Below are 22,174 nucleotides of genomic sequence, written 5' to 3'. Positions count from 1 at the left end.
TGCACCCTATAGTTTCTCCTTTCTCTTGCTTGTCTTCGGTCGAATGATTGGAGGTGACAGTTAGGGGAGGAGCTATATAGACAGCTCTGCTGTGGGTGATCCTCTTGCAGCTTCCTGTTGGGAAGGAGAATATCCCACAAGTAATGGATGATCTGTGGACTGGATACACCACAAGAGAAATAAATTTATCAGGTAAGCACAAATTTTGTTATTTTCATGTCGGGTTAGCACACTTGAGAATATGCGATCAGGTTTTCGCACGAGTAGGGTGTTAGGTGTTTCCACTTTTTTTGCTCCATTGACTTCTATGGGGGAAATATGTTAACGTGGTGTTCTAACTTTATGCTCTTCACGCGCATCGAGATAGTGCGTGAGCAAAAACTTTTAACTTTTAACTTGTTAAACGTGCACTACTGTACCCATTCAAAAAGCTTACTTCTGGTGGGAGTGTTAAATATTGCTCCACTTGTAATCTGCCCCTATATAGGTGCCTGTCATTGGCCTGTGGCAAATGAGTTCCTTGCATAGGCACCTGCCTTAGGCTTCTGGCAATAGAAAGCCGGCATGGATACCTGCTTTAGGCTGTGTCAATAGAGGTCATAGCTGCAGTACACCCTTTCCTTACTAAACATGCAGTTCTCTATCACAGCTTTGGCTAACGTCCCTCTACACACACAGCTCCATTGTCATTATAAAGGGGGTGGGGACTGCACAAAGAATTTGGAAAACCAGCTGTTAACATCTGGAGTAAAACTCTTCCATATCTACACTAATTACCCTAACTGTAACCTGGATTATGAGAAAGAACAACATTACAAACTTTTAAACCTTAGAATGTAACATTTTTATAGACTGGACTGTAACTTTGTATATGAATTTTAACTGGATTATAATTGAAAAATAACCAATTTCAGCATAGGTTATGCAAATAAAAAAATTGTAACATAACATTTATCCTTATTGGTTCAAAAACAGAATTTATGTTTACCTGATAAATTACTTTCTCCAACGGTGTGTCCGGTCCACGGCGTCATCCTTACTTGTGGGATATTCTCTTCCCCAACAGGAAATGGCAAAGAGCCCAGCAAAGCTGGTCACATGATCCCTCCTAGGCTCCGCCTACCCCAGTCATTCGACCGACGTTAAGGAGGAATATTTGCATAGGAGAAACCATATGGTACCGTGGTGACTGTAGTTAAAGAAAATAAATTATCAGACCTGATTAAAAAAACCAGGGCGGGCCGTGGACCGGACACACCGTTGGAGAAAGTAATTTATCAGGTAAACATAAATTCTGTTTTCTCCAACATAGGTGTGTCCGGTCCACGGCGTCATCCTTACTTGTGGGAACCAATACCAAAGCTTTAGGACACGGATGAAGGGAGGGAGCAAATCAGGTCACCTAAATGGAAGGCACCACGGCTTGCAAAACCTTTCTCCCAAAAATAGCCTCAGAAGAAGCAAAAGTATCAAACTTGTAAAATTTGGTAAAAGTGTGCAGTGAAGACCAAGTCGCTGCCCTACATATCTGATCAACAGAAGCCTCGTTCTTGAAGGCCCATGTGGAAGCCACAGCCCTAGTGGAATGAGCTGTGATTCTTTCGGGAGGCTGCCGTCCGGCAGTCTCGTAAGCCAATCTGATGATGCTTTTAATCCAAAAAGAGAGAGAGGTAGAAGTTGCTTTTTGACCTCTCCTTTTACCGGAATAAACAACAAACAAGGAAGATGTTTGTCTAAAATCCTTTGTAGCATCCAAATAGAACTTTAGAGCGCGAACAACATCCAAATTGTGCAACAAACGTTCCTTCTTTGAAACTGGTTTCGGACACAGAGAAGGTACGATAATCTCCTGGTTAATGTTTTTGTTAGAAACAACTTTTGGAAGAAAACCAGGTTTAGTACGTAAAACCACCTTATCTGCATGGAACACCAGATAAGGAGGAGAACACTGCAGAGCAGATAATTCTGAAACTCTTCTGGCAGAAGAAATTGCAACTAAAAACAAAACTTTCCAAGATAATAACTTAATATCAACGGAATGCAAGGGTTCAAACGGAACCCCCTGAAGAACTGAAAGAACTAAATTGAGACTCCAAGGAGGAGTCAAAGTTTTGTAAACAGGCTTAATTCTAACCAGAGCCTGAACAAAGGCTTGAACATCTGGCACAGCAGCCAGTTTTTTGTGAAGTAACACCGACAAGGCAGAAATCTGTCCCTTCAGGGAACTTGCAGATAATCCCTTTTCCAATCCTTCTTGAAGGAAGGATAGAATCCTAGGAATCTTAACCTTGTCCCAAGGGAATCCTTTAGATTCACACCAACAGATATATTTTTTCCAAATTTTGTGGTAAATCTTTCTAGTTACAGGCTTTCTGGCCTGAACAAGAGTATCGATAACAGAATCTGAGAACCCTCGCTTCGATAAAATCAAGCGTTCAATCTCCAAGCAGTCAGCTGGAGTGAAACCAGATTCGGATGTTCGAACGGACCCTGAACAAGAAGGTCTCGTCTCAAAGGTAGCTTCCAAGGTGGAGCCGATGACATATTCACCAGATCTGCATACCAAGTCCTGCGTGGCCACGCAGGAGCTATCAAGATCACCGACGCCCTCTCCTGATTGATCCTGGCTACCAGCCTGGGGATGAGAGGAAACGGCGGGAACACATAAGCTAGTTTGAAGGTCCAAGGTGCTACTAGTGCATCCACTAGAGCCGCCTTGGGATCCCTGGATCTGGACCCGTAGCAAGGAACTTTGAAGTTCTGACGAGAGGCCATCAGATCCATGTCTGGAATGCCCCACAGCTGAGTGACTTGGGCAAAGATTTCCGGATGGAGTTCCCACTCCCCCGGATGCAATGTCTGACGACTCAGAAAATCCGCTTCCCAATTTTCCACTCCTGGGATGTGGATAGCAGACAGGTGGCAGGAGTGAGACTCCGCCCATAGAATGATTTTGGTCACTTCTTCCATCGCTAGGGAACTCCTTGTTCCCCCCTGATGGTTGATGTACGCAACAGTTGTCATGTTGTCTGATTGAAACCGTATGAACTTGGCCCTCGCTAGCTGAGGCCAAGCCTTGAGAGCATTGAATATCGCTCTCAGTTCCAGAATATTTATCGGTAGAAGAGATTCTTCCCAAGACCAAAGACCCTGAGCTTTCAGGGATCCCCAGACCGCGCCCCAGCCCATCAGACTGGCGTCGGTCGTGACAATGACCCACTCTGGTCTGCGGAATGTCATCCCTTGTGACAGGTTGTCCAGGGACAGCCACCAACGGAGTGAGTCTCTGGTCCTCTGATTTACTTGTATCTTCGGAGACAAGTCTGTATAGTCCCCATTCCACTGACTGAGCATGCACAGTTGTAATGGTCTTAGATGAATGCGCGCAAAAGGAACTATGTCCATTGCCGCTACCATCAACCCGATCACTTCCATGCACTGAGCTATGGAAGGAAGAGGAACGGAATGAAGTATCCGACAAGAGTCTAGAAGTTTTGTTTTTCTGGCCTCTGTCAGAAAAATCCTCATTTCTAAGGAGTCTATTATTGTTCCCAAGAAGGGAACCCTTGTTGACGGGGATAGAGAACTCTTTTCCACGTTCACTTTCCATCCGTGAGATCTGAGAAAGGCCAGGACAATGTCCGTGTGAGCCTTTGCTTGAGGAAGGGACGACGCTTGAATCAGAATGTCGTCCAAGTAAGGTACTACAGCAATGCCCCTTGGTCTTAGCACAGCTAGAAGGGACCCTAGTACCTTTGTGAAAATCCTTGGAGCAGTGGCTAATCCGAAAGGAAGCGCCACGAACTGGTAATGTTTGTCCAGGAATGCGAACCTTAGGAACCGATGATGTTCCTTGTGGATAGGAATATGTAGATACGCATCCTTTAAATCCACCGTGGTCATGAATTGACCTTCCTGGATGGAAGGAAGAATAGTTCGAATGGTTTCCATCTTGAACGATGGAACCTTGAGAAACTTGTTTAAGATCTTGAGATCTAAGATTGGTCTGAACGTTCCCTCTTTTTTGGGAACTATGAACAGATTGGAGTAGAACCCCATCCCTTGTTCTCTTAATGGAACAGGATGAATCACTCCCATTTTTAACAGGTCTTCTACACAATGTAAGAATGCCTGTCTTTTTATGTGGTCTGAAGACAACTGAGACCTGTGGAACCTCCCCCTTGGGGGAAGTCCCTTGAATTCCAGAAGATAACCTTGGGAGACTATTTCTAGCGCCCAAGGATCCAAAACATCTCTTGCCCAAGCCTGAGCGAAGAGAGAGAGTCTGCCCCCCACCAGATCCGGTCCCGGATCGGGGGCCAACATTTCATGCTGTCTTGGTAGCAGTGGCAGGTTTCTTGGCCTGCTTTCCCTTGTTCCAGCCTTGCATTGGTCTCCAAGCTGGCTTGGCTTGAGAAGTATTACCCTCTTGCTTAGAGGACGTAGCACCTTGGGCTGGTCCGTTTCTACGAAAGGGACGAAAATTAGGTTTATTTTTTGCCTTGAAAGGCCGATCCTGAGGAAGGGCGTGGCCCTTACCCCCAGTGATATCAGAGATAATCTCTTTCAAGTCAGGGCCAAACAGCGTTTTCCCCTTGAAAGGAATGTTAAGTAGCTTGTTCTTGGAAGACGCATCAGCCGACCAAGATTTCAACCAAAGCGCTCTGCGCGCCACAATAGCAAACCCAGAATTCTTAGCCGCTAACCTAGCCAATTGCAAAGTGGCGTCTAGGGTGAAAGAATTAGCCAATTTGAGAGCATTGATTCTGTCCATAATCTCCTCAAAAGGAGGAGAATCACTATCGACCGCCTTTATCAGATCATCGAACCAGAAACATGCGGCTGTAGCGACAGGGACAATGCATGAAATTGGTTGTAGAAGGTAACCTTGCTGAACAAACATCTTTTTAAGCAAACCTTCTAATTTTTTATCCATAGGATCTTTGAAAGCACAACTATCCTCTATGGGTATAGTGGTGCGTTTGTTTAAAGTGGAAACCGCTCCCTCGACCTTGGGGACTGTCTGCCATAAGTCCTTTCTGGGGTCGACCATAGGAAACAATTTTTTAAATATGGGGGGAGGGACGAAAGGAATACCGGGCCTTTCCCATTCCTTATTAACAATGTCCGCCACCCGCTTGGGTATAGGAAAAGCTTCTGGAAGCCCCGGCACCTCTAGGAACTTGTCCATTTTACATAGTTTCTCTGGGATGACCAACTTGTCACAATCATCCAAAGTGGATAATACCTCCTTAAGCAGAATGCGGAGATGTTCCAACTTAAATTTAAATGCAATCACATCAGGTTCAGCCTGTTGAGAAATGTTCCCTGAATCAGTAATTTCTCCCTCAGACAAAACCTCCCTGGCCCCATCAGACTGGGTTAGGGGCCCTTCGGAAATATTATTATCAGCGTCGTCATGCTCTTCAGTATCTAAAACAGAGCAGCCGCGCTTACGCTGATAAGTGTTCATTTTGGCTAAAATGTTTTTGACAGAATTATCCATTACAGCCGTTAATTGTTGCATAGTAAGGAGTATTGGCGCGCTAGATGTACTAGGGGCCTCCTGAGTGGGCAAGACTCGTGTAGACGAAGGAGGGAATGATGCAGTACCATGCTTACTCCCCTCACTTGAGGAATCATCTTGGGCATCATTGTCATTATCACATAAATCACATTTATTTAAATGAATAGGAATTCTGGCTTCCCCACATTCAGAACACAGTCTATCTGGTAGTTCAGACATGTTAAACAGGCATAAACTTGATAACAAAGTACAAAAAACGTTTTAAAATAAAACCGTTACTGTCACTTTAAATTTTAAACTGAACACACTTTATTACTGCAATTGCGAAAAAACATGAAGGAATTGTTCAAAATTCACCAAATTTTCACCACAGTGTCTTAAAGTCTTAAAAGTATTGCACACCAAATTTGGAAGCTTTAACCCTTAAAATAACGGAACCGGAGCCGTTTTGAACTTTAACCCCTTTACAGTCCCTGGTATCTGCTTTGCTGAGACCCAACCAAGCCCAAAGGGGAATACGATACCAAATGACGCCTTCAGAAAGTCTTTTCTAAGTATCAGAGCTCCTCTCACATGCGACTGCATGCCATGCCTCTCAAAAACAAGTGCGCAACACCGGCGCGAAAATGAGGCTCTGCTTATGCTTTGGGAAAGCCCCTAAAGAATAAGGTGTCTAATACAGTGCCTGCCGATATTATTATATCAAAATACCCAGATAAAATGATTCCTCAAGGCTAAATATGTGTTAATAATGAATCGATTTAGCCCAGAAAAAGTCTACAGTCTTAATAAGCCCTTGTGAAGCCCTTATTTACTTGCTGAATAAACATGGCTTACCGGATCCCATAGGGAAAATGACAGCTTCCAGCATTACATCGTCTTGTTAGAATGTGTCATACCTCAAGCAGCAAGAGACTGCACACTGTTCCCCCAACTGAAGTTAATTGCTCTCAACAGTCCTGTGTGGAACAGCCATGGATTTTAGTGACGGTTGCTAAAATCATTTTCCTCATACAAACAGAAATCTTCATCTCTTTTCTGTTTCTGAGTAAATAGTACATACCAGCACTATTTCAAAATAACAAACTCTTGATTGAATAATAAAAACTACAGTTAAACACTAAAAAACTCTAAGCCATCTCCGTGGAGATGTTGCCTGTACAACGGCAAAGAGAATGACTGGGGTAGGCGGAGCCTAGGAGGGATCATGTGACCAGCTTTGCTGGGCTCTTTGCCATTTCCTGTTGGGGAAGAGAATATCCCACAAGTAAGGATGACGCCGTGGACCGGACACACCTATGTTGGAGAAATACATTTATATAATAATAGAAAATACAGAGAAGATGAAAAAATGGAGGAAAAAAACCTCTGGATTATCTTATTGGAAAGTGGTCAGGAATATCACAAACTAATAGACCCGTGGGGCATGAAAACCTTAACAGCCCAGAAAAGATTTAAAGGGAGTATCCTTGCCAATAATTTAGATACTTCTCTGTAATTACACTTACAAAAAAGACAAAAGAGGCACAAAACTAATCTATTATTTCATACAGAGAAGACAGAAGCCTGGCACAAAACTTTGCTGGAGAACTTGAATAAAGGACCATTATGCTGAAGAAATGACATGCTCTAATTTGTTAGCGTATATCATTTTATCACCAGAAACACTGCAATACATAGTTAAAGTACCACTCCAAAGATACAGAGAAGTGTTGGTCCTAAACAGAAATAGTCGCTGACCCAATTCATCCAATCAGCAGTGGTAGTTGCATGAACCAGATGCACTACTACTGCTGCTGATTGGGTCAGCAGAAGATTCAACTTGGGACCAGCACTTCTCTGCAGCTACTGAGTGGTACCTTAACTATGGGTTTAATCCCTTTGCGGGGGTTGAACACATAGCATTGCAGGGTCACTAGTGATAAAACCACATGAACTAATTAGAGGAAGAATTCTTTCACTAGAATGGCTATTTAAGATTCCAAAAAGGAGCAATGGAAAAGGAAGATAAAGGACATTTTTTATCAAGGTGCGAAAGCAGCTTCTGGGCCTCATTATTTCAGGCTCACGCTAAGAAGCCTGAAACGCTAGTTAAGTAGCAGCAGTCTTAAGACTAAATATGGAGGGGTGCGTATATTGCCTACTTGCAACAAGGCCGGGTGGACAGGTTCGTAATATCAAATCTTGTCCTTCTGGACATTAATAAATTGGGCCTTCTGTGTGGTATACAATGGACTGCAAAAACATGGGTAACACCATAAATATGAGTAACAGTGGCGCAGTAATGAACCATGGAAGTAAAGCCTGGCTGAAACAGTACAGCTTGGTGAATAAAACATAATAATATGGAAAACAAACCACAAACATGCTCACAAAAGAGTGACGCATTCCAAAGGGATTGCCTTGCCGCAATAAAGAGAGTGTTGAGAAAAATAAATTCAAAACAAAATTTACTCTTACCAGATAAATTCCTTTCTTTCCTGGCAGGGAGAGTCCACAACTTCATTCCTTACTGTTGGGAATACAACACCTGGCCACCAGGAGGAGGCAAAGACACCCCAGCCAAAGGCTTAAATATCCCTCCCACTTCCCCTATCCCCCCAGTCATTCGGCCGAGGGAATGAGGAAAAGTAGGAGAAACATCAGGGTATAAAGGTGCCAGAAGAAAAAACAAAAAAGGGAACTGCCCAAACAAAGAATAATTTACAGACGGGGTCGTGGACTCTACCTGCCAGGAAAGAAAGGTATTTATCTGGTAAGGGTAAATTTTGTTTTCTTTTCATAAGGCAGGGAGAGTCCACGACTTTATTTCTTACTGTTGGGAAAACAATACCCCATCTCCAGAGAACACTAAATGAATAACGGGAGGGAACAAAAAAGAGGCGGACCTTAATCTGAGTGCCCGACAGCCTGCACAACCTTTCTCCAAAACGTTGCTTCAGCCAAAGCAAATACTTTTTCTAAATTTTACAAGTTTGATGTATGTAAGGAGGACCAGGTAGCCGCCTTACAAATCTTATCCATTGACACTTCATTCTTAAAAGCCCATTAAGAAGCTACTGCTCTAGTGGAATGAGCCGTAATCCTCTCAGGAGGCTGTTGTCCCGCTGTTTTATAAGCTAGGCATATGACACTCTTCAACCAGAAAGACAGGGAAGACGTAATGGCCTTCTGACCCCTACGTTTACCCGCATAGATGACAAACAAAGATGAAGATTGTCTGAACTCCTTAGTAGCCTGAAGGTAGAACTTCAAGGCACGAACCACATCTAGATTGTGAAGCAAACGTTCCTTCGCCGAAGAAGGATTGGGACCCAAGGAAGGAACAACAATCTCTTGATTAATGTTGTGATCCGACACCACCTTAGGAAGGAAACCTAACTTAGTACATAAAACTGCTGGCATGAAAAATAAGGTAAGGGGGGTCACATTGCAAGGCAGAAATCTCAGAGACTCTGCGAGCAGAGGCAATAGCCAATAGAAACAAAACCTTCCAAGATAACAGTTTAATGTCAACATTATGCATAGGCTCAAAAGGAACATGCTGCACCACACGAAGAACAAGATTGAGACTCGATGGCGGAGCCATCTTTCTAAACACAGGTCTGATCCTAGTCAGGGCCTTAAAAGGACAGTCTAGTCCAAAACAAACATTCATTATTCAGATAGGGCATGTAATTTTAAACAATTTTCAAATTTACATCTATCACCAATTTTGTTTTGTTCTCTTGGTATTCTTAGTTGAAAGCTAAACCTAGGAGGTTCATATGCTAATTTCTAAGTCCTTGAAGGCCGCCTCTCATCTCAGGGCATTTTGACAGTTTTTCATTACTAGATGGTGTTAGTTCATGTGTTTCATATAAATAATACTGTGCTCATGCACGTGGAGTTCCTAGAAGCCAGCACTGATTGGCTAAAATGCAAGTCTGTCAAAAGAACTGAAATAAGGGGCAGTGTGCAGAGGCTTAGATACAAGATAATCACAGAGGTAAAAAGTGTATTTATATAACTATGTTGGTTATACAAAACTAGGTAATGGGTAATAAAGGAATTATCTATCTTTTAAAACAATAAATATTCCGGTGTAGACTGTCCTGGCTCCTTAGCTTAGATGCCTTCTTTTTCAAATAAAGATAGCAAGAGAAGGAAGAAAAATTGATAATAGGAGTAAATTAGAAAGTTGCTTACAATTGCATGTTATATCTGAATCATGGCTTCAGTGTCCCTTTAAGGTTGGAAACGCACAAAACGTTACCATATTTTAATCTGTTCTGTCCTAATAAAGGAATTGTTTTGACTTGAAAAGTGCTGTGGACATCCCTGAGTTGTATAATTAATTTTTAAAGTGCATCCCCTGCCCCCAGCTAACTTTCCTCTCCCTACCAAAGTTTACCTGTCTAGCACGCTTTACTAACTTTTATGGTAGACATCTCGCTATTCTCAGGGGCAGCTCCCTTTATAAATAATTCCCTAAGGAGTGCCACTGTAAAGGTCAGTGTGTTAACTCACATCTTGCAAAGTTCTGATTATCGTGCCCCAAGTATTGGTCTCAATGTGTATACAGAGATAAGATACAGAGCTATTCCATATACAAAAATATAAACAAAGGTGCAATTTCCCACTCATTTTAAACTCTGCAGCTGGTTAAACAAGTCATTGTAAAATCATGAAAGGGATATGAAACCTAACATTTTTCTTTCATGTTTCAATTGCATGTGATATTACACAATTTCTATTTTACTTATATTATATTTTTTTCTTCATTATCTTGGTATCTTTTGTTGAAAAGGATGGGCGTAAACTTAAGAGCCTGCCCATTTCTGGAGCACTAAATGGCAGCAGTTTTGCAAGAATGTTATCCATTTGCAAGAACATTCGATTACAGCTCTATTCCTGTCATGTGGTGCTCCAGACACCTACGTAGGTATCTCTTTAACAAAGGATACCATGGGAACAAAGCAAATTTTATAACAGACGTAAATTTGAACGTTTTTTTAACATTGTAGGCTCTGTCTGAATCACAAAATAAATTGTTTAGGTTTCATATCCCTTTATGGGGAAACCAACTTTACAGTCCACTGTCCACTCATACTCTGACATAAAGATTTTCTTTATTTTTTTGAAAGTTTTAGATACACAATTTATGAAACAACAAATTTCAACATGATTAAACAAATTAAGAAAGAGCCATTTGTACACAAAAATATAATTGAAAATTATTACTTACCAAATTAACCAAAGGACCTCCAGAGTTCCCATACTAAAACAAAAAAGAAAAATAATATGAACAAAGTAGATATACAGTTATTTATCATCAAATGCTTTGATTAAATATAGCTCTATTTTATTCTAATTAGGCAAAAATAACTTAACAATAAATCAAATTAAATCAAATTCAAAGTGGCGAGGAAACAGTTGGGCCCAAGCGAACAGGGGTTTATCGTGGCTCTTTGTGCTGATTAGAAGGTTTTTATATATTTGGAAGTTTCATTTTTCATCAAAAGTAAGAATAATCAGTATAGCGTATTAATTTTTACCATCATGTGCTTTATTTATATGCATTATTAATCAGATTTCTAACTCTTCCCCAGTTTTGCACAGCCAACACGGTTATATTAATATACTTTTTACCTCTGTGATGAACTTGTATCTAAGCCTCTGCAGACTGCCCCTTATTTCAGTTCTTTTGACAGACTTCCATTTTAGCCAATCAGTGCCCTCTCATAAGTAATTCCATGGGCATGACCACAATGTTATCTATATGGCACACATGAACTAACGCCCTGTAGCTATGAAAAACTGTTAGCTTTCAACTAAGAATACCAAGAGAACAAAGCAAATTTGATGATACAACATAAATTATGCTTACCAGATAATTTCCTTTACTTCTGTACAGGGAGAGTCCACAGCTGCATTCATTACTTGTGGGAAATACTGAACGTGGCCACCAGGAGGAGGCAAAGACACCCCAGCCAAAGGCTTAAATACCGCCTCCACTTCTCTCATCCCCCAGTCATTCTGCCAAGGGAACAATGAACAGTAGGAGAAATAACAGGGTGAAAAAGGTGCCAGAAGAAACCAGATAAAATGTAAAGCCGCTAATTGGAGAACATGGGCGGGAGCTGTGGACTTTTCCTGTACAGAAGGAAAGGAAATTATCTGGTAAGCATAATTTATGTTTTCCTTCTTAATACAGAGAGAGTCCACAGCTGCATTCATTACTTGTGGGAAATTATACCCAAGCTATAGAGGGCACTGAATGCTAACGGGAGGGCAAAAGGAGAGGCGGTCCCCATCTGAGGGCACCACAGCCTGCAAAAAACCATTCTCCTGAAGGCTGCTTCAAAAAGGAAAAAGAAAGTAAGGAGGACCAAGTAGCCGCCCAACAATCAGATCCATAGAGATCTCATGCCAGAGACCCAAAATGACATAACTGCTCTCAAACTGAGCCGTAACCCTCTGAGGAGGCTTGTGTCCTGCTGTCTCCTATGTCAAGCGGAAGACACTCCTCAACTAAAAATAAGGAAGTGGCCAATGCCTTCTGACCCTTGCGCTTCCCAGATACAAATATTCAACAGAGAAATCTGTCCATTCTTATGTAGCCTAAAAACGACATCAAGGCACGATTTCATAAAAAGAGAAAACCTTTTCCCTCTAGAGAAGGAATAGGACATATCAAAAAGACCACAATCTCTCAATTAAAGTCACAAATAGATACAACTTTAGGAAGAAAAGAGACCTGTCAAAGGAAGAAACCCAAGAAGGGCCCCAGGACAAAAACATCACCCCCCACCACAGCGATGGCCTGAAGGGCACAACCTGATGAAGTAAACTCTAACTTCACAAGATCTAAGGAAAAATCTTCCTGTCTATAATTTTCTAGCATCCAGGGATCCACCCTGGCGCCTATACCAGAGAACTCTGTTCTAGATCCATCTCTGAGGATCAAAGAAGACAGATGAAAATCCCTACAAGTCTTTTAACAGACAATGGTAAGTAAACCAGAATCGCCAAGACCAGGGCGCTACTGATAATTCTGGAATCAGGATACTGCCAAGTTAAACCCCAGATCCCCCCCAAAAAAACTAAGATCAGAAATGAGGTTTACTGGAAGAGACGATCCATAAGAACCGGATTTTACTCAAAAAGAGGAATGAATAAGGAAAGATATCCTTCTCGACAAAGATCCTACAATGATCCTCCCAAACAAAAGGTAGAGAGAACCTTATATTCTCCCCCAAATAGAAGGAGACATGATAAGCTCTGCTTAAGGACCATAGAACCCAAATAGCCCGGGAGACCCCTCCCTTTATTGGACCATGAAACAACTGTGCGATAGGTACCGGGACAATGACTCCTAAAGTCACCTGAAAAGCTTCCCTCTCTCTGCCGAAGGACAAATCAAGAGAAGAAAAACTGCTTAGAAGGCTGGATGTAAAGCCTAGCTCCGGCCTCTAGGACCCCTGGATCCTATATGATTCAGAATCAAGCGCCCATCCAAGATAGTACCTAAAACATGTCTTTCCTGTCATCTAGGTTAGGTGGACCTGCTCTGCCTGGACTTAACCGGAATAGCTCAGGTCAACACGGAAATAACTCCTTCTCTCGAGTAGAAGGAAAGAGTAGACTTAACCGACATATCTGCCAGAGCAACTCAAGGGCTAAACAGAAAATTATGAAGTTCCAGCTTATGCTAGAGGACAGAGAATAATTCAGATAAAGAAGTATAAGCTCCATGGTTTAAATCTGTCTCGAAAATATCGAGGGAACCATCACCTCGAACTGAGACCGAGATGCTTCCACAGGAAGTCTCCAGAAATTGTGACAACCGAAGTCGTCCGTATCTAATATCCCATACGACAAAACGTCTTCCTAAAAAGAGTTTCTACAACAACCAAGAGCTCTGAACAAAAAACTACCCTGAAACAGACTAGAAAAGGGAAATAGGCAAGTGCACAAAAAGCGGTAGCCAAGAAGGAATGTGCAAAAACAGGTCCTGCCTGTCATACGACACAAACCTCCCTATAGAGCTCGGAACTGGGATACTAAAATATATATATATATATAGATGAGAAGGAATATGATCTCCATCCTACTCCACCCGTCTAATCCAGATCTGATTTAGAGGACTGAGATTCGACTGACAGATAAGTACTAGGAATCTCTAACATTGCCAGAACTTCTCCCAGAAGCGCAGGCGTGCCATCTAAATGCTAAATCCTCTTCAGTCAGAGGAATCAAATAAGCAGACTCTGACCCTGGAGGTCCTACCTCTGAAGCCTCAGAGGGAACCGCATCCCCAGAAGACTGATCGGATACAATCATCAATTTACACGACGGTCCTGGGCAGGAGTGAATGGATTAACCCTTTGCTCTCACGTAGCAGGAAGAGGCGAAATTGCTAAGGCCGTAGAGATGGCCATGCGGAACTGCACAGTAACATCTGGTGGAAAAAGCCCCCTTAAGGCAAAGGATCAGCAATACCCGGGGAAACTGCATTTGTAGGAACAGAAGATTCTAGGGAACACACCTCACGGGACGAGGAATCAATGGCTCAGTGGTTTCTAACATCTCAACATTGGTTGATGAGAACACCCTGTTGCGGCATACGGAACATAATTGAGAGGGCTGGACTACCTGGGCCTCCTCACAATATACACAGGTATCAAATTCTGTATTAGAGGGATCCCCCTCTAAGTCATCAAAATCCTCCATAACTCGTCTAATTTAAATTATAGAAAAAAAATAACTGGCACCTTATACCCCAAATGGTTGGGGCACTCACCACCTCCTATGACCCAGACAGATAGAGAAACTCACTCCTCTCCGCAGACACTCGGTCAGGAATAGGAAATGGAAGAAATGTGACCACTCCCGGTCACATGGTGCGTCATGCAGGCCCACCCCTGCTAAGGAAAAGCGCCCCAGCTTAATAAAACTGCACAGTTCTCAAATATGAATTATAAAAAATTAACCTGTACGTTCCAATCAGCCTATGAGCCCAAACGTCTCTACACATAAAGCAGTAGAAATCACATAACAAATATGATTGAAAACCCCACTGTTCAATAATCCCCCTCAGGGGATATTAACCCTTAATTCCACAAGATAAAAGGAGTCCGACTGTGACCCTGTCTTCTATCGTTAACTTATGTATAAAAAAATTAAATGATCTGGGGCGGAGCTTGGCCGCATAGAGTAATGGCCGCAAAATAGAACAGCTCTCGGGCCACTATCCTCCAGACTGGCACTCTAACAGTCACACGCAGGGCTATGGCAGATAAAAAATTAACAGAGAGGTGTCCTAACATGAAGGGACTAAAATAAGGCGACTGCCAACCGCAACAACGGATCCGGAGCATTAAAGAGAAAAGAAGAGATGCGCCATAAAGGGAGACTGCTGCGGCCGCCACGTGGGTAACTATCACATACTGCAACACATAAGCCCACAGAGCGAACCGAAGCGCAAGTAAAAGTAAAATCAATACCGGAGGCAGAGATTTAAAGCTGCATCAGTCAGTAGGCAGCCTAAGAGAGCAAGGTACAGACAATTAGAGCGTTGCACGTGCGGGCACAAAGCTGACACAAAATCCGTCAAGCCTCCCCAAGTTAAACTCCACCACCGCAGTCAGAGGTGATAGAGAGGGGGAAAAATAAAGATACAATACAAAGTGAAATAAGCAGAGGTGCTATAAACATATAAACAGCACAAACAAGCTACTTTGCAAGGGACATAAGCTATACTAAATTAACAACACACACTAAACCGCTGCCTCCTGAGACACCTCATCATTGCTTCAAATCACCTACACCATTGCTGCACTCAAATAAAGCACAGGCAAAGCATTGGTAAGACTGGAAAAGCACAAACTTTACTGCTATTGGAACATAACTGCAGTGAATAATACAGTATAACTGATAAGCACACCCTGCAATTTCTGAAGCAGTGAGAAAATAGCTAAACAGCACAGCATTGAACCCCAGGTTAAGAAAAGTTAGAATATTGGACATGCCAGCAAAAAAAATTAAGTCAGATACCACAACGAAAGCAAAGAAAATAAACCAGTATTTAAAGCCAAGAGACAGCACAACACCAAATAATGAACGCACTGAAGAAATGGCGCAGATAAATGACCAAACAACAGGGCCTCAATTAGAAAACAAATCTGGAGAAATTACTAAAGCAGATCTAATGTTGCTAGCTACGAAAGATGATATCAAAACAGCAATGACAGATATGCGTGATATGTTTAATGAAATAAAAAAAGATATAAAGAAGGTAGAGCGCAAAGTCTCCACGCTGGAGGAAGGACACAACATTGCAACCCAAGACATACAACACCTCTCCCAGTTATCGTATAACCAGGAAGAAATAATACACAACCTCATGGAAAAGGTGGAAGATCTAGATAATAGGGGGCGGCGGAACAACTTACGGATCAGAGGGGTTCCAGAGAGCATTCAAACATCGGCAATACCTGGCTACCTACAAGACCTTTTCAGAACTGTAAAGGGCAATAATACATCACCCGACATTATACTGGAAAGGGCACACAGGGCGTTGCGACCCAAGCCACCTGCAAAAGCGCCGCAGAGAGATATAATTGTGAAGTTTCTCAACTTCCTAGACAAAGAAGAGGTGCTGAAACATGCCCGACAGAATAGCAATACAAATTTTCACGAACTTAAGTCCCACCACATTACAAAAAAGAAGGGACCTGCAATTTGTGACTGCGGTACTAAGGTCCAAGAAAATACTGTACCGCTACACTCCGCCATATAGAAGACCTTGAAACATTCTGCGAAATCCTTCAGATACCAGTCCCACCACCTCCAGATCGCACAACAATGAGAACACAAAGACCAACAAACCAAGGAGAAGAAGATCCCAGCAAGAACACTCAGTCTCAACAAGCTACCTCCTCAATAAGAAATACCACCCCATAGAAGATTCTACTATCTACAGATGAGTACCATCATGACGGACAGATAAGTATAATAAAGACATTGACTATATACCTTAAGTGATGTACAATGATGCTAAACTTGAATCCTTATATGGCAAATCTTACTTGTATACCAATAGACGTGCACAGCCAAAATAACAACACTTGAATATGTGTAAAGGGGATACATATATAATAACATGGAGGGAGGGGGGATCAACTATATGGTCGTACACCTTGATTGATTAAATGTTATACCCTGCTATTGTAATAGATACTTTATGTTTATAAGAGTGCCGCTGGAGGAGATGGCCACAGCCCTCAGGCACAGTACCAAACTTGAGATAGTTGAATATTGAATAGGTATTCAGATTTGTATACTTAATATCTAATTCTGATTGTTTTTATCACCTTTAACATAGCGCATTTTTTCATAGCAAGCTTCTGATATTTTGTCTGCTGTTTATACAATTTAAAAATGTGAAAATCATCTGGCCCAGCAGCCCAATAACACCTTACATATGGAGGCTAGAAGATGGGCTTTTGGACCATCCTATCATCCACACTAATGTAGAGAAAACACTAACTGAATACTTCCAAATAAATACAAACTCAGAAACATCCTGGGTCAACATATGGGAAGCACACAAATGCGTCATAAGAGGAGAATTACTAAAACACAAAGCAAACCTCCTAAAACAACACAGAATCAAATATAATACACTCCTCACAGAACTTCAACAGTTAGAATCCTCCCACAAACAAAATCCAAAAGACACTGAGCTAGGCGCACAACTAGCAGAGGCGAGGTCAGAGCTTAATATATTGCTACAAAAAGAACAGCAGAGTAGGGCATTAAAGTTGCAACAAAAATACTATGATCAGGGAAACAAGGCAGGGAAGCTACTTGCTAGAATGCTGAAACGCAAGCGCCTCAAAACACACATACACAAAATAAAAACCAAATCAGGCCAAATTAAACATGATAGCATTTCTGTGACAGAGGAATTCAGCGAATATTACTCTTCCCTCTATAACATCTCAACAAGCAATAACATAAATAAACTACCGAACCGCAAAAGTCAAGTTATATCTGACTATATCTCCAAAGCGCAACTACCCAAGCTAGACGAAAACCAATCAGAAACGCTAGATGCGCCAATTAACATTACAGAAACAAAAAAGGCAATTAAATCATTACCAGGAGGGAAAAGCCCAGGCCCAGATGGGTTCAGCACAAAATACTACAAAAAATACATTCAAATATTAGCCCCTAAATTAGTACACCTATTCAACTCCATAGACAGCACGAACGGCTTCCCAACCTCAATGCTCAAGGCTCACATAACAGTACTAACAAAACCTGGTAAGACGCCAGACACACCAGAGAACTTCAGACCCATCTCGCTGCTAAATACTGACGTAAAGATTTATGCCAGAATCCTTGCAAATAGGTTAAATTCATACCTTCCTCAATCAATAGCAACAGATCAGGTAGGGTTTATACCAGGAAGGGAGGCAAGAGATAATACCCTCAAAATCTTACAGTTAACTGCCCTGGCCCAAAACACACATCAAGAGCTAGCACTGGTTTCAACAGATGCGGAAAAGGCCTTCGAGAGGGTGGACTGGGATTTTCTCAGGGCCACCCTGCGGGGCATGAACATAGGAGATAATTTCATAGGAAAGGTCTTCTCACTCTATACCAACCCGACAGCCAGAGTAGGGGCCAATTCAGTCCTTTCCAAACCCTTCAAAATAAGTAACGGCACGAGACAGGGCTGCCCACTTCAACCCATATTATTTGCAATCTCGATATAAGTACTTGCAAGTAACATAAGAGCCAATGATGACATCAAAGGTGTGCACACAAAAGAGAGCGAATACAAACTGGCAATGTATGCCGACGATGTGCTGCTAACGCTGACAAACATTGATAAGTCAATACCAGCACTATTGAAAACACTAGAAGAATATGGTAGTTTATCAAACTTCCACTTAAACTTGAATAAATCAGAACTGCTCAACATCAATGTCCCAACACACATACTAAATAAAGTGAGAAGCACATGCCCTATCAGGTACCAACCAACACAATTAAAATACTTAGGAATACTGATCACACGCAAACCACAAGACTTGTTCACAGCAAACTACAGATCACTATTAAAGGAAATCACAGATGATCTTTCGCGCTGGAAGAACAAAACCATTTCATGGCTAGGAAGGATACACGTCATAAAAATGAATATGCTTCCCCGTATACTTTACGTCTTGCAGACACTACCGATTACACTAACAAGAGATTACTTTCCCCAAATACAACGTAACATAGAACAATTCATCTGGGGTGGAATTAGGCCACGGATACCCAGAAGAACATTACATATGACAAGAGACAAAGGGGGGTTGGGACTTCCAGATATCAAAAAATATAGACAGGCAATACTAATACAAAGAATTATTGACTGGAGCCATAACTCTAAATCCAAGCAATGGATTTAAATAGACAAAGAAATATTGCAAACTGAAAACGTAGGTTGGATAGCATGGCTTCAAACAAAACATAGATCAGACATCATTCAGAAGTTCCCATTGCTGGATGAGCTTTTCACTCAATGGGACACGCTGATAAGCACTAACGCAAGTATCACCACTAGACCTGGCCCGTTGACACCACTGATAGCAAACCCAGACCTACCCTTCTCACTTCAGATCAAAACAGAGCAAGGAAGAACCACACATTTAAGGGAACACACCTTTAAAAGCATTCTGTCAAAAGAGAAAGTAATACCACGGGAAGAGTTAGCGAAAATAACTCTAACTTGGTTTCTACATGCACAAATATCACACTATATAAAATCGCATAAACAGAAATCGAGCCTAACAAGGCAGCTGACCCCGTTCGAAACCCTGTGCTCAATGCCACACTAACCCCGACACACAGTATCAACATTACACAAAATATTACTCAATGCAGAAGGAGAACAGCTTCCCTCATACTGCCACAAATGGCACAAGGAACTACACATAGATATAGATCACACCGAATGGTTAAAGATATTCCGACAACACAAAAAAGCATCAATATCAGCTAAAACACAAGAAACAAATTTTAAATACTTGTCTCGTTGGTACCTTACGCCAGCGAGGCTACAAAAAATTTACAAGCAGGCCAATAACCTATGCTGGAGAGGCTGCGGTGAAGTGGCTGACATGTATCATGTATGGTGAGGGTGTGATAGACTAAAACCCTACTGGGAAGACGTGGTTAAACACATCAACAAAACATTAGACACAACGGTTCAGGAGGGTCCGGGTCTGTTACTGTTCCATGACATACCGAATTTTAAAGATGACATAAAGCAAAACCTACTGTATATCATGCTTAACAGCGCTAAAGCACTTATACCCTTAAAATGGAAATCCAAAGAAATACCTAACCTAATAGAATGGAAACAGCAGGTAGAACAGCAACTCATCATGGAAAGGTACCATTTTCTTACAATAGGTAAAACAGATATACATGAGTACATGACGTTGAGATGGAATGCACATAGGGATAGTGATTAGACCATGAGACAGAGTGAATTACGGCCCCCCAGACCTAATAGACTCACAACATACTCCGCACTAAAATACTAAACACTAGAAGTTCACTATGCACACATATTGAAAAGAAATACGCAGGTCTTCAGAAAACAGCTGAATAAGCGCAGCCGTTAAACATCAGACTTACCCTTTTCCCATTTCCCCGTCCCACCTCCTACCCCATCCAGGTTCAAATATACTCTCATCTATTATTTGTTGGGTTAGACCTCCGTATAATGTATAACACAGAAGAAACACAATAGTTATGGAAAAAAAAAAAAACAGGTTGAAAAAGAGACAATAGCCCATGAAGGGCTTAAACTTTAATGCATTTGAATTAAATAACTATCTATAATGTTTATGTGCTCATGAAGGAACTCATTTACCCCACGCACCCACTTCTGCAGTCTGGACACTCAGACTTTGGCCCAAAAGTGGCCAAGAGACATATTAATGGGAGTGGGGGAAAGAACTCTTCAGAATCTACTCGGAGCGATAAACTTAATAAGGACTTGAAAATTCCTACAATCCAAATCCCGAAATGTGTATAGTACATATCTTTGATGTTAGAATATGGAATGGCTCACATTGTAACTTGAGCCCAGTTTATATGTTATATTTTGAACAGTTTTACAATAAAGCTCTTTTGAAACCTAAAAAAAAAATAATAAAAAAAAAATTAAACGATCTTACCGGAATCTATGCCGTGGAACAGAAAACACGGCCCTTCAAGTTTGACAGACTGTAGCGTTGCTTCTGACATGGACTTGAGTGAAGAAAAGCAGGCAGCGAAACTGGTCAACACTGATTGCTTAGGAGCTGTTATTATGAGTCTGGATGGTTTCGCTGGAAGACTCTCCCTCCATCTCCAGACTCTAACTTTCAGCAATGCTCTCACTGAGAGGCTGACAAAACTACTTAAAACTCCAGTCCCATCTCGAAGGGTAGATACCCTTCCAAAGGAACTACTCCAAAATCTTCTGACACTTCTCTGCCAACCTCCTGTGACGAAATGCAAAGAATGACTGAGGGATGAGGGAAGTGGGGAAGGTATTTAAGCCTTTGGCACGGGTGTCTTTGCCTCCTCCTGTTGGCCAGGTTCAGTATTTCCCACAAGTAATGAATGCAGCTGTGGACTCTCCCTGTATTAAGAAGGAAAAGTAAATTGGAAAGTTGTTTAAAATTACATGCCCTATCTGAATCATGAAAGTTTCATTTTGACTAGACTGTCCCTTTAAATGTTAACCATGTCATTATAGAATGGTTTGGAAAAATAGCCTCTAACTCTTTATGGACAAATTAAATGATTAAAAAAAATGCTGTAAAAAGAAACTTAAAAGAAGCTTTCTAAAAAAAAACTGAAATATATCATTGTAACCTCCCTCTTACATTTAAAGGGACAGTCAAGTCAAAATTAAACTTTCATGATTCAGATAGGGCACGCTATTTTAACAACTTTCTAATTTACTTATATCATCAAATTTGCTTTGTTCTGTAGGCATACTTTGTTGAAAACTAAACCTAGGTAGGCTCATATGCTAATTTCTAAGCTCCTGAAGGCCACCTCTTATCTCAGTGCATTTTCTATCTTTTTAAACAATAACCATTTCAAAGTAGACTGTCCCTTTAAGGTAAACTAAGAATAGTTCATTACACATTGTTTTACATGAGCAAGTTTACTTTTATGACCCTTGTAACTGTATGGCGAAAATTATTCAGCTGCATTTTTTTTATACTTTATTGCTTGTTACCAAAACAAAAACATAAATTATGCTTACCTGATAATTTCATTTCCATCTGTATGGGAAGAGTCCACAGCTGCATTCCTTACTTGTGGGAAATACTGAACCTGGCTACCAAAAGGAGGCAAAGACACCCCAGCCAAAGGCTTAAATACCTCCCCCACTTCCTCCTAACCCCAGTCATTCTGCCGAGGGAACAAGGAACAGTAGGAGAAATATCAGGGTGAAAAAGGTGCCAGAAGAAACAATTTCAAATTTAGAGCCGCCCATCGGTGAACACGGGCGGGAGCTGTGGACTCTTCCCATACAAATGGAAATGAAATTATCAGGTAAGCATAATTTATGTTTTCCATCTTAATATGGGAAGA

The 22,174-nt window shown here is 41.5% G+C and overlaps 1 protein-coding gene across 1 annotated transcript in view; it reads right to left on the bottom strand.

Moving 5' to 3' along the window:
- Positions 1-22,174, bottom strand: part of HTRA3 (HtrA serine peptidase 3) — a 148,119-nt gene that overhangs the window by 30,025 nt on the left and 95,920 nt on the right. The window contains exon 5 of the mRNA XM_053704174.1: positions 10,755-10,787. Coding sequence (XP_053560149.1) covers positions 10,755-10,787 — 33 coding nt within the window. The remainder of the gene's footprint in view (positions 1-10,754; positions 10,788-22,174) is intronic.

Source organism: Bombina bombina, chromosome 2, assembly GCF_027579735.1.
Source record: "Bombina bombina isolate aBomBom1 chromosome 2, aBomBom1.pri, whole genome shotgun sequence".
Classification (NCBI taxonomy): domain Eukaryota; kingdom Metazoa; phylum Chordata; class Amphibia; order Anura; family Bombinatoridae; genus Bombina; species Bombina bombina.
Note: the sequence above shows the minus strand (reverse complement) of the source record. Positions and strands in the feature narration are given on the sequence as shown.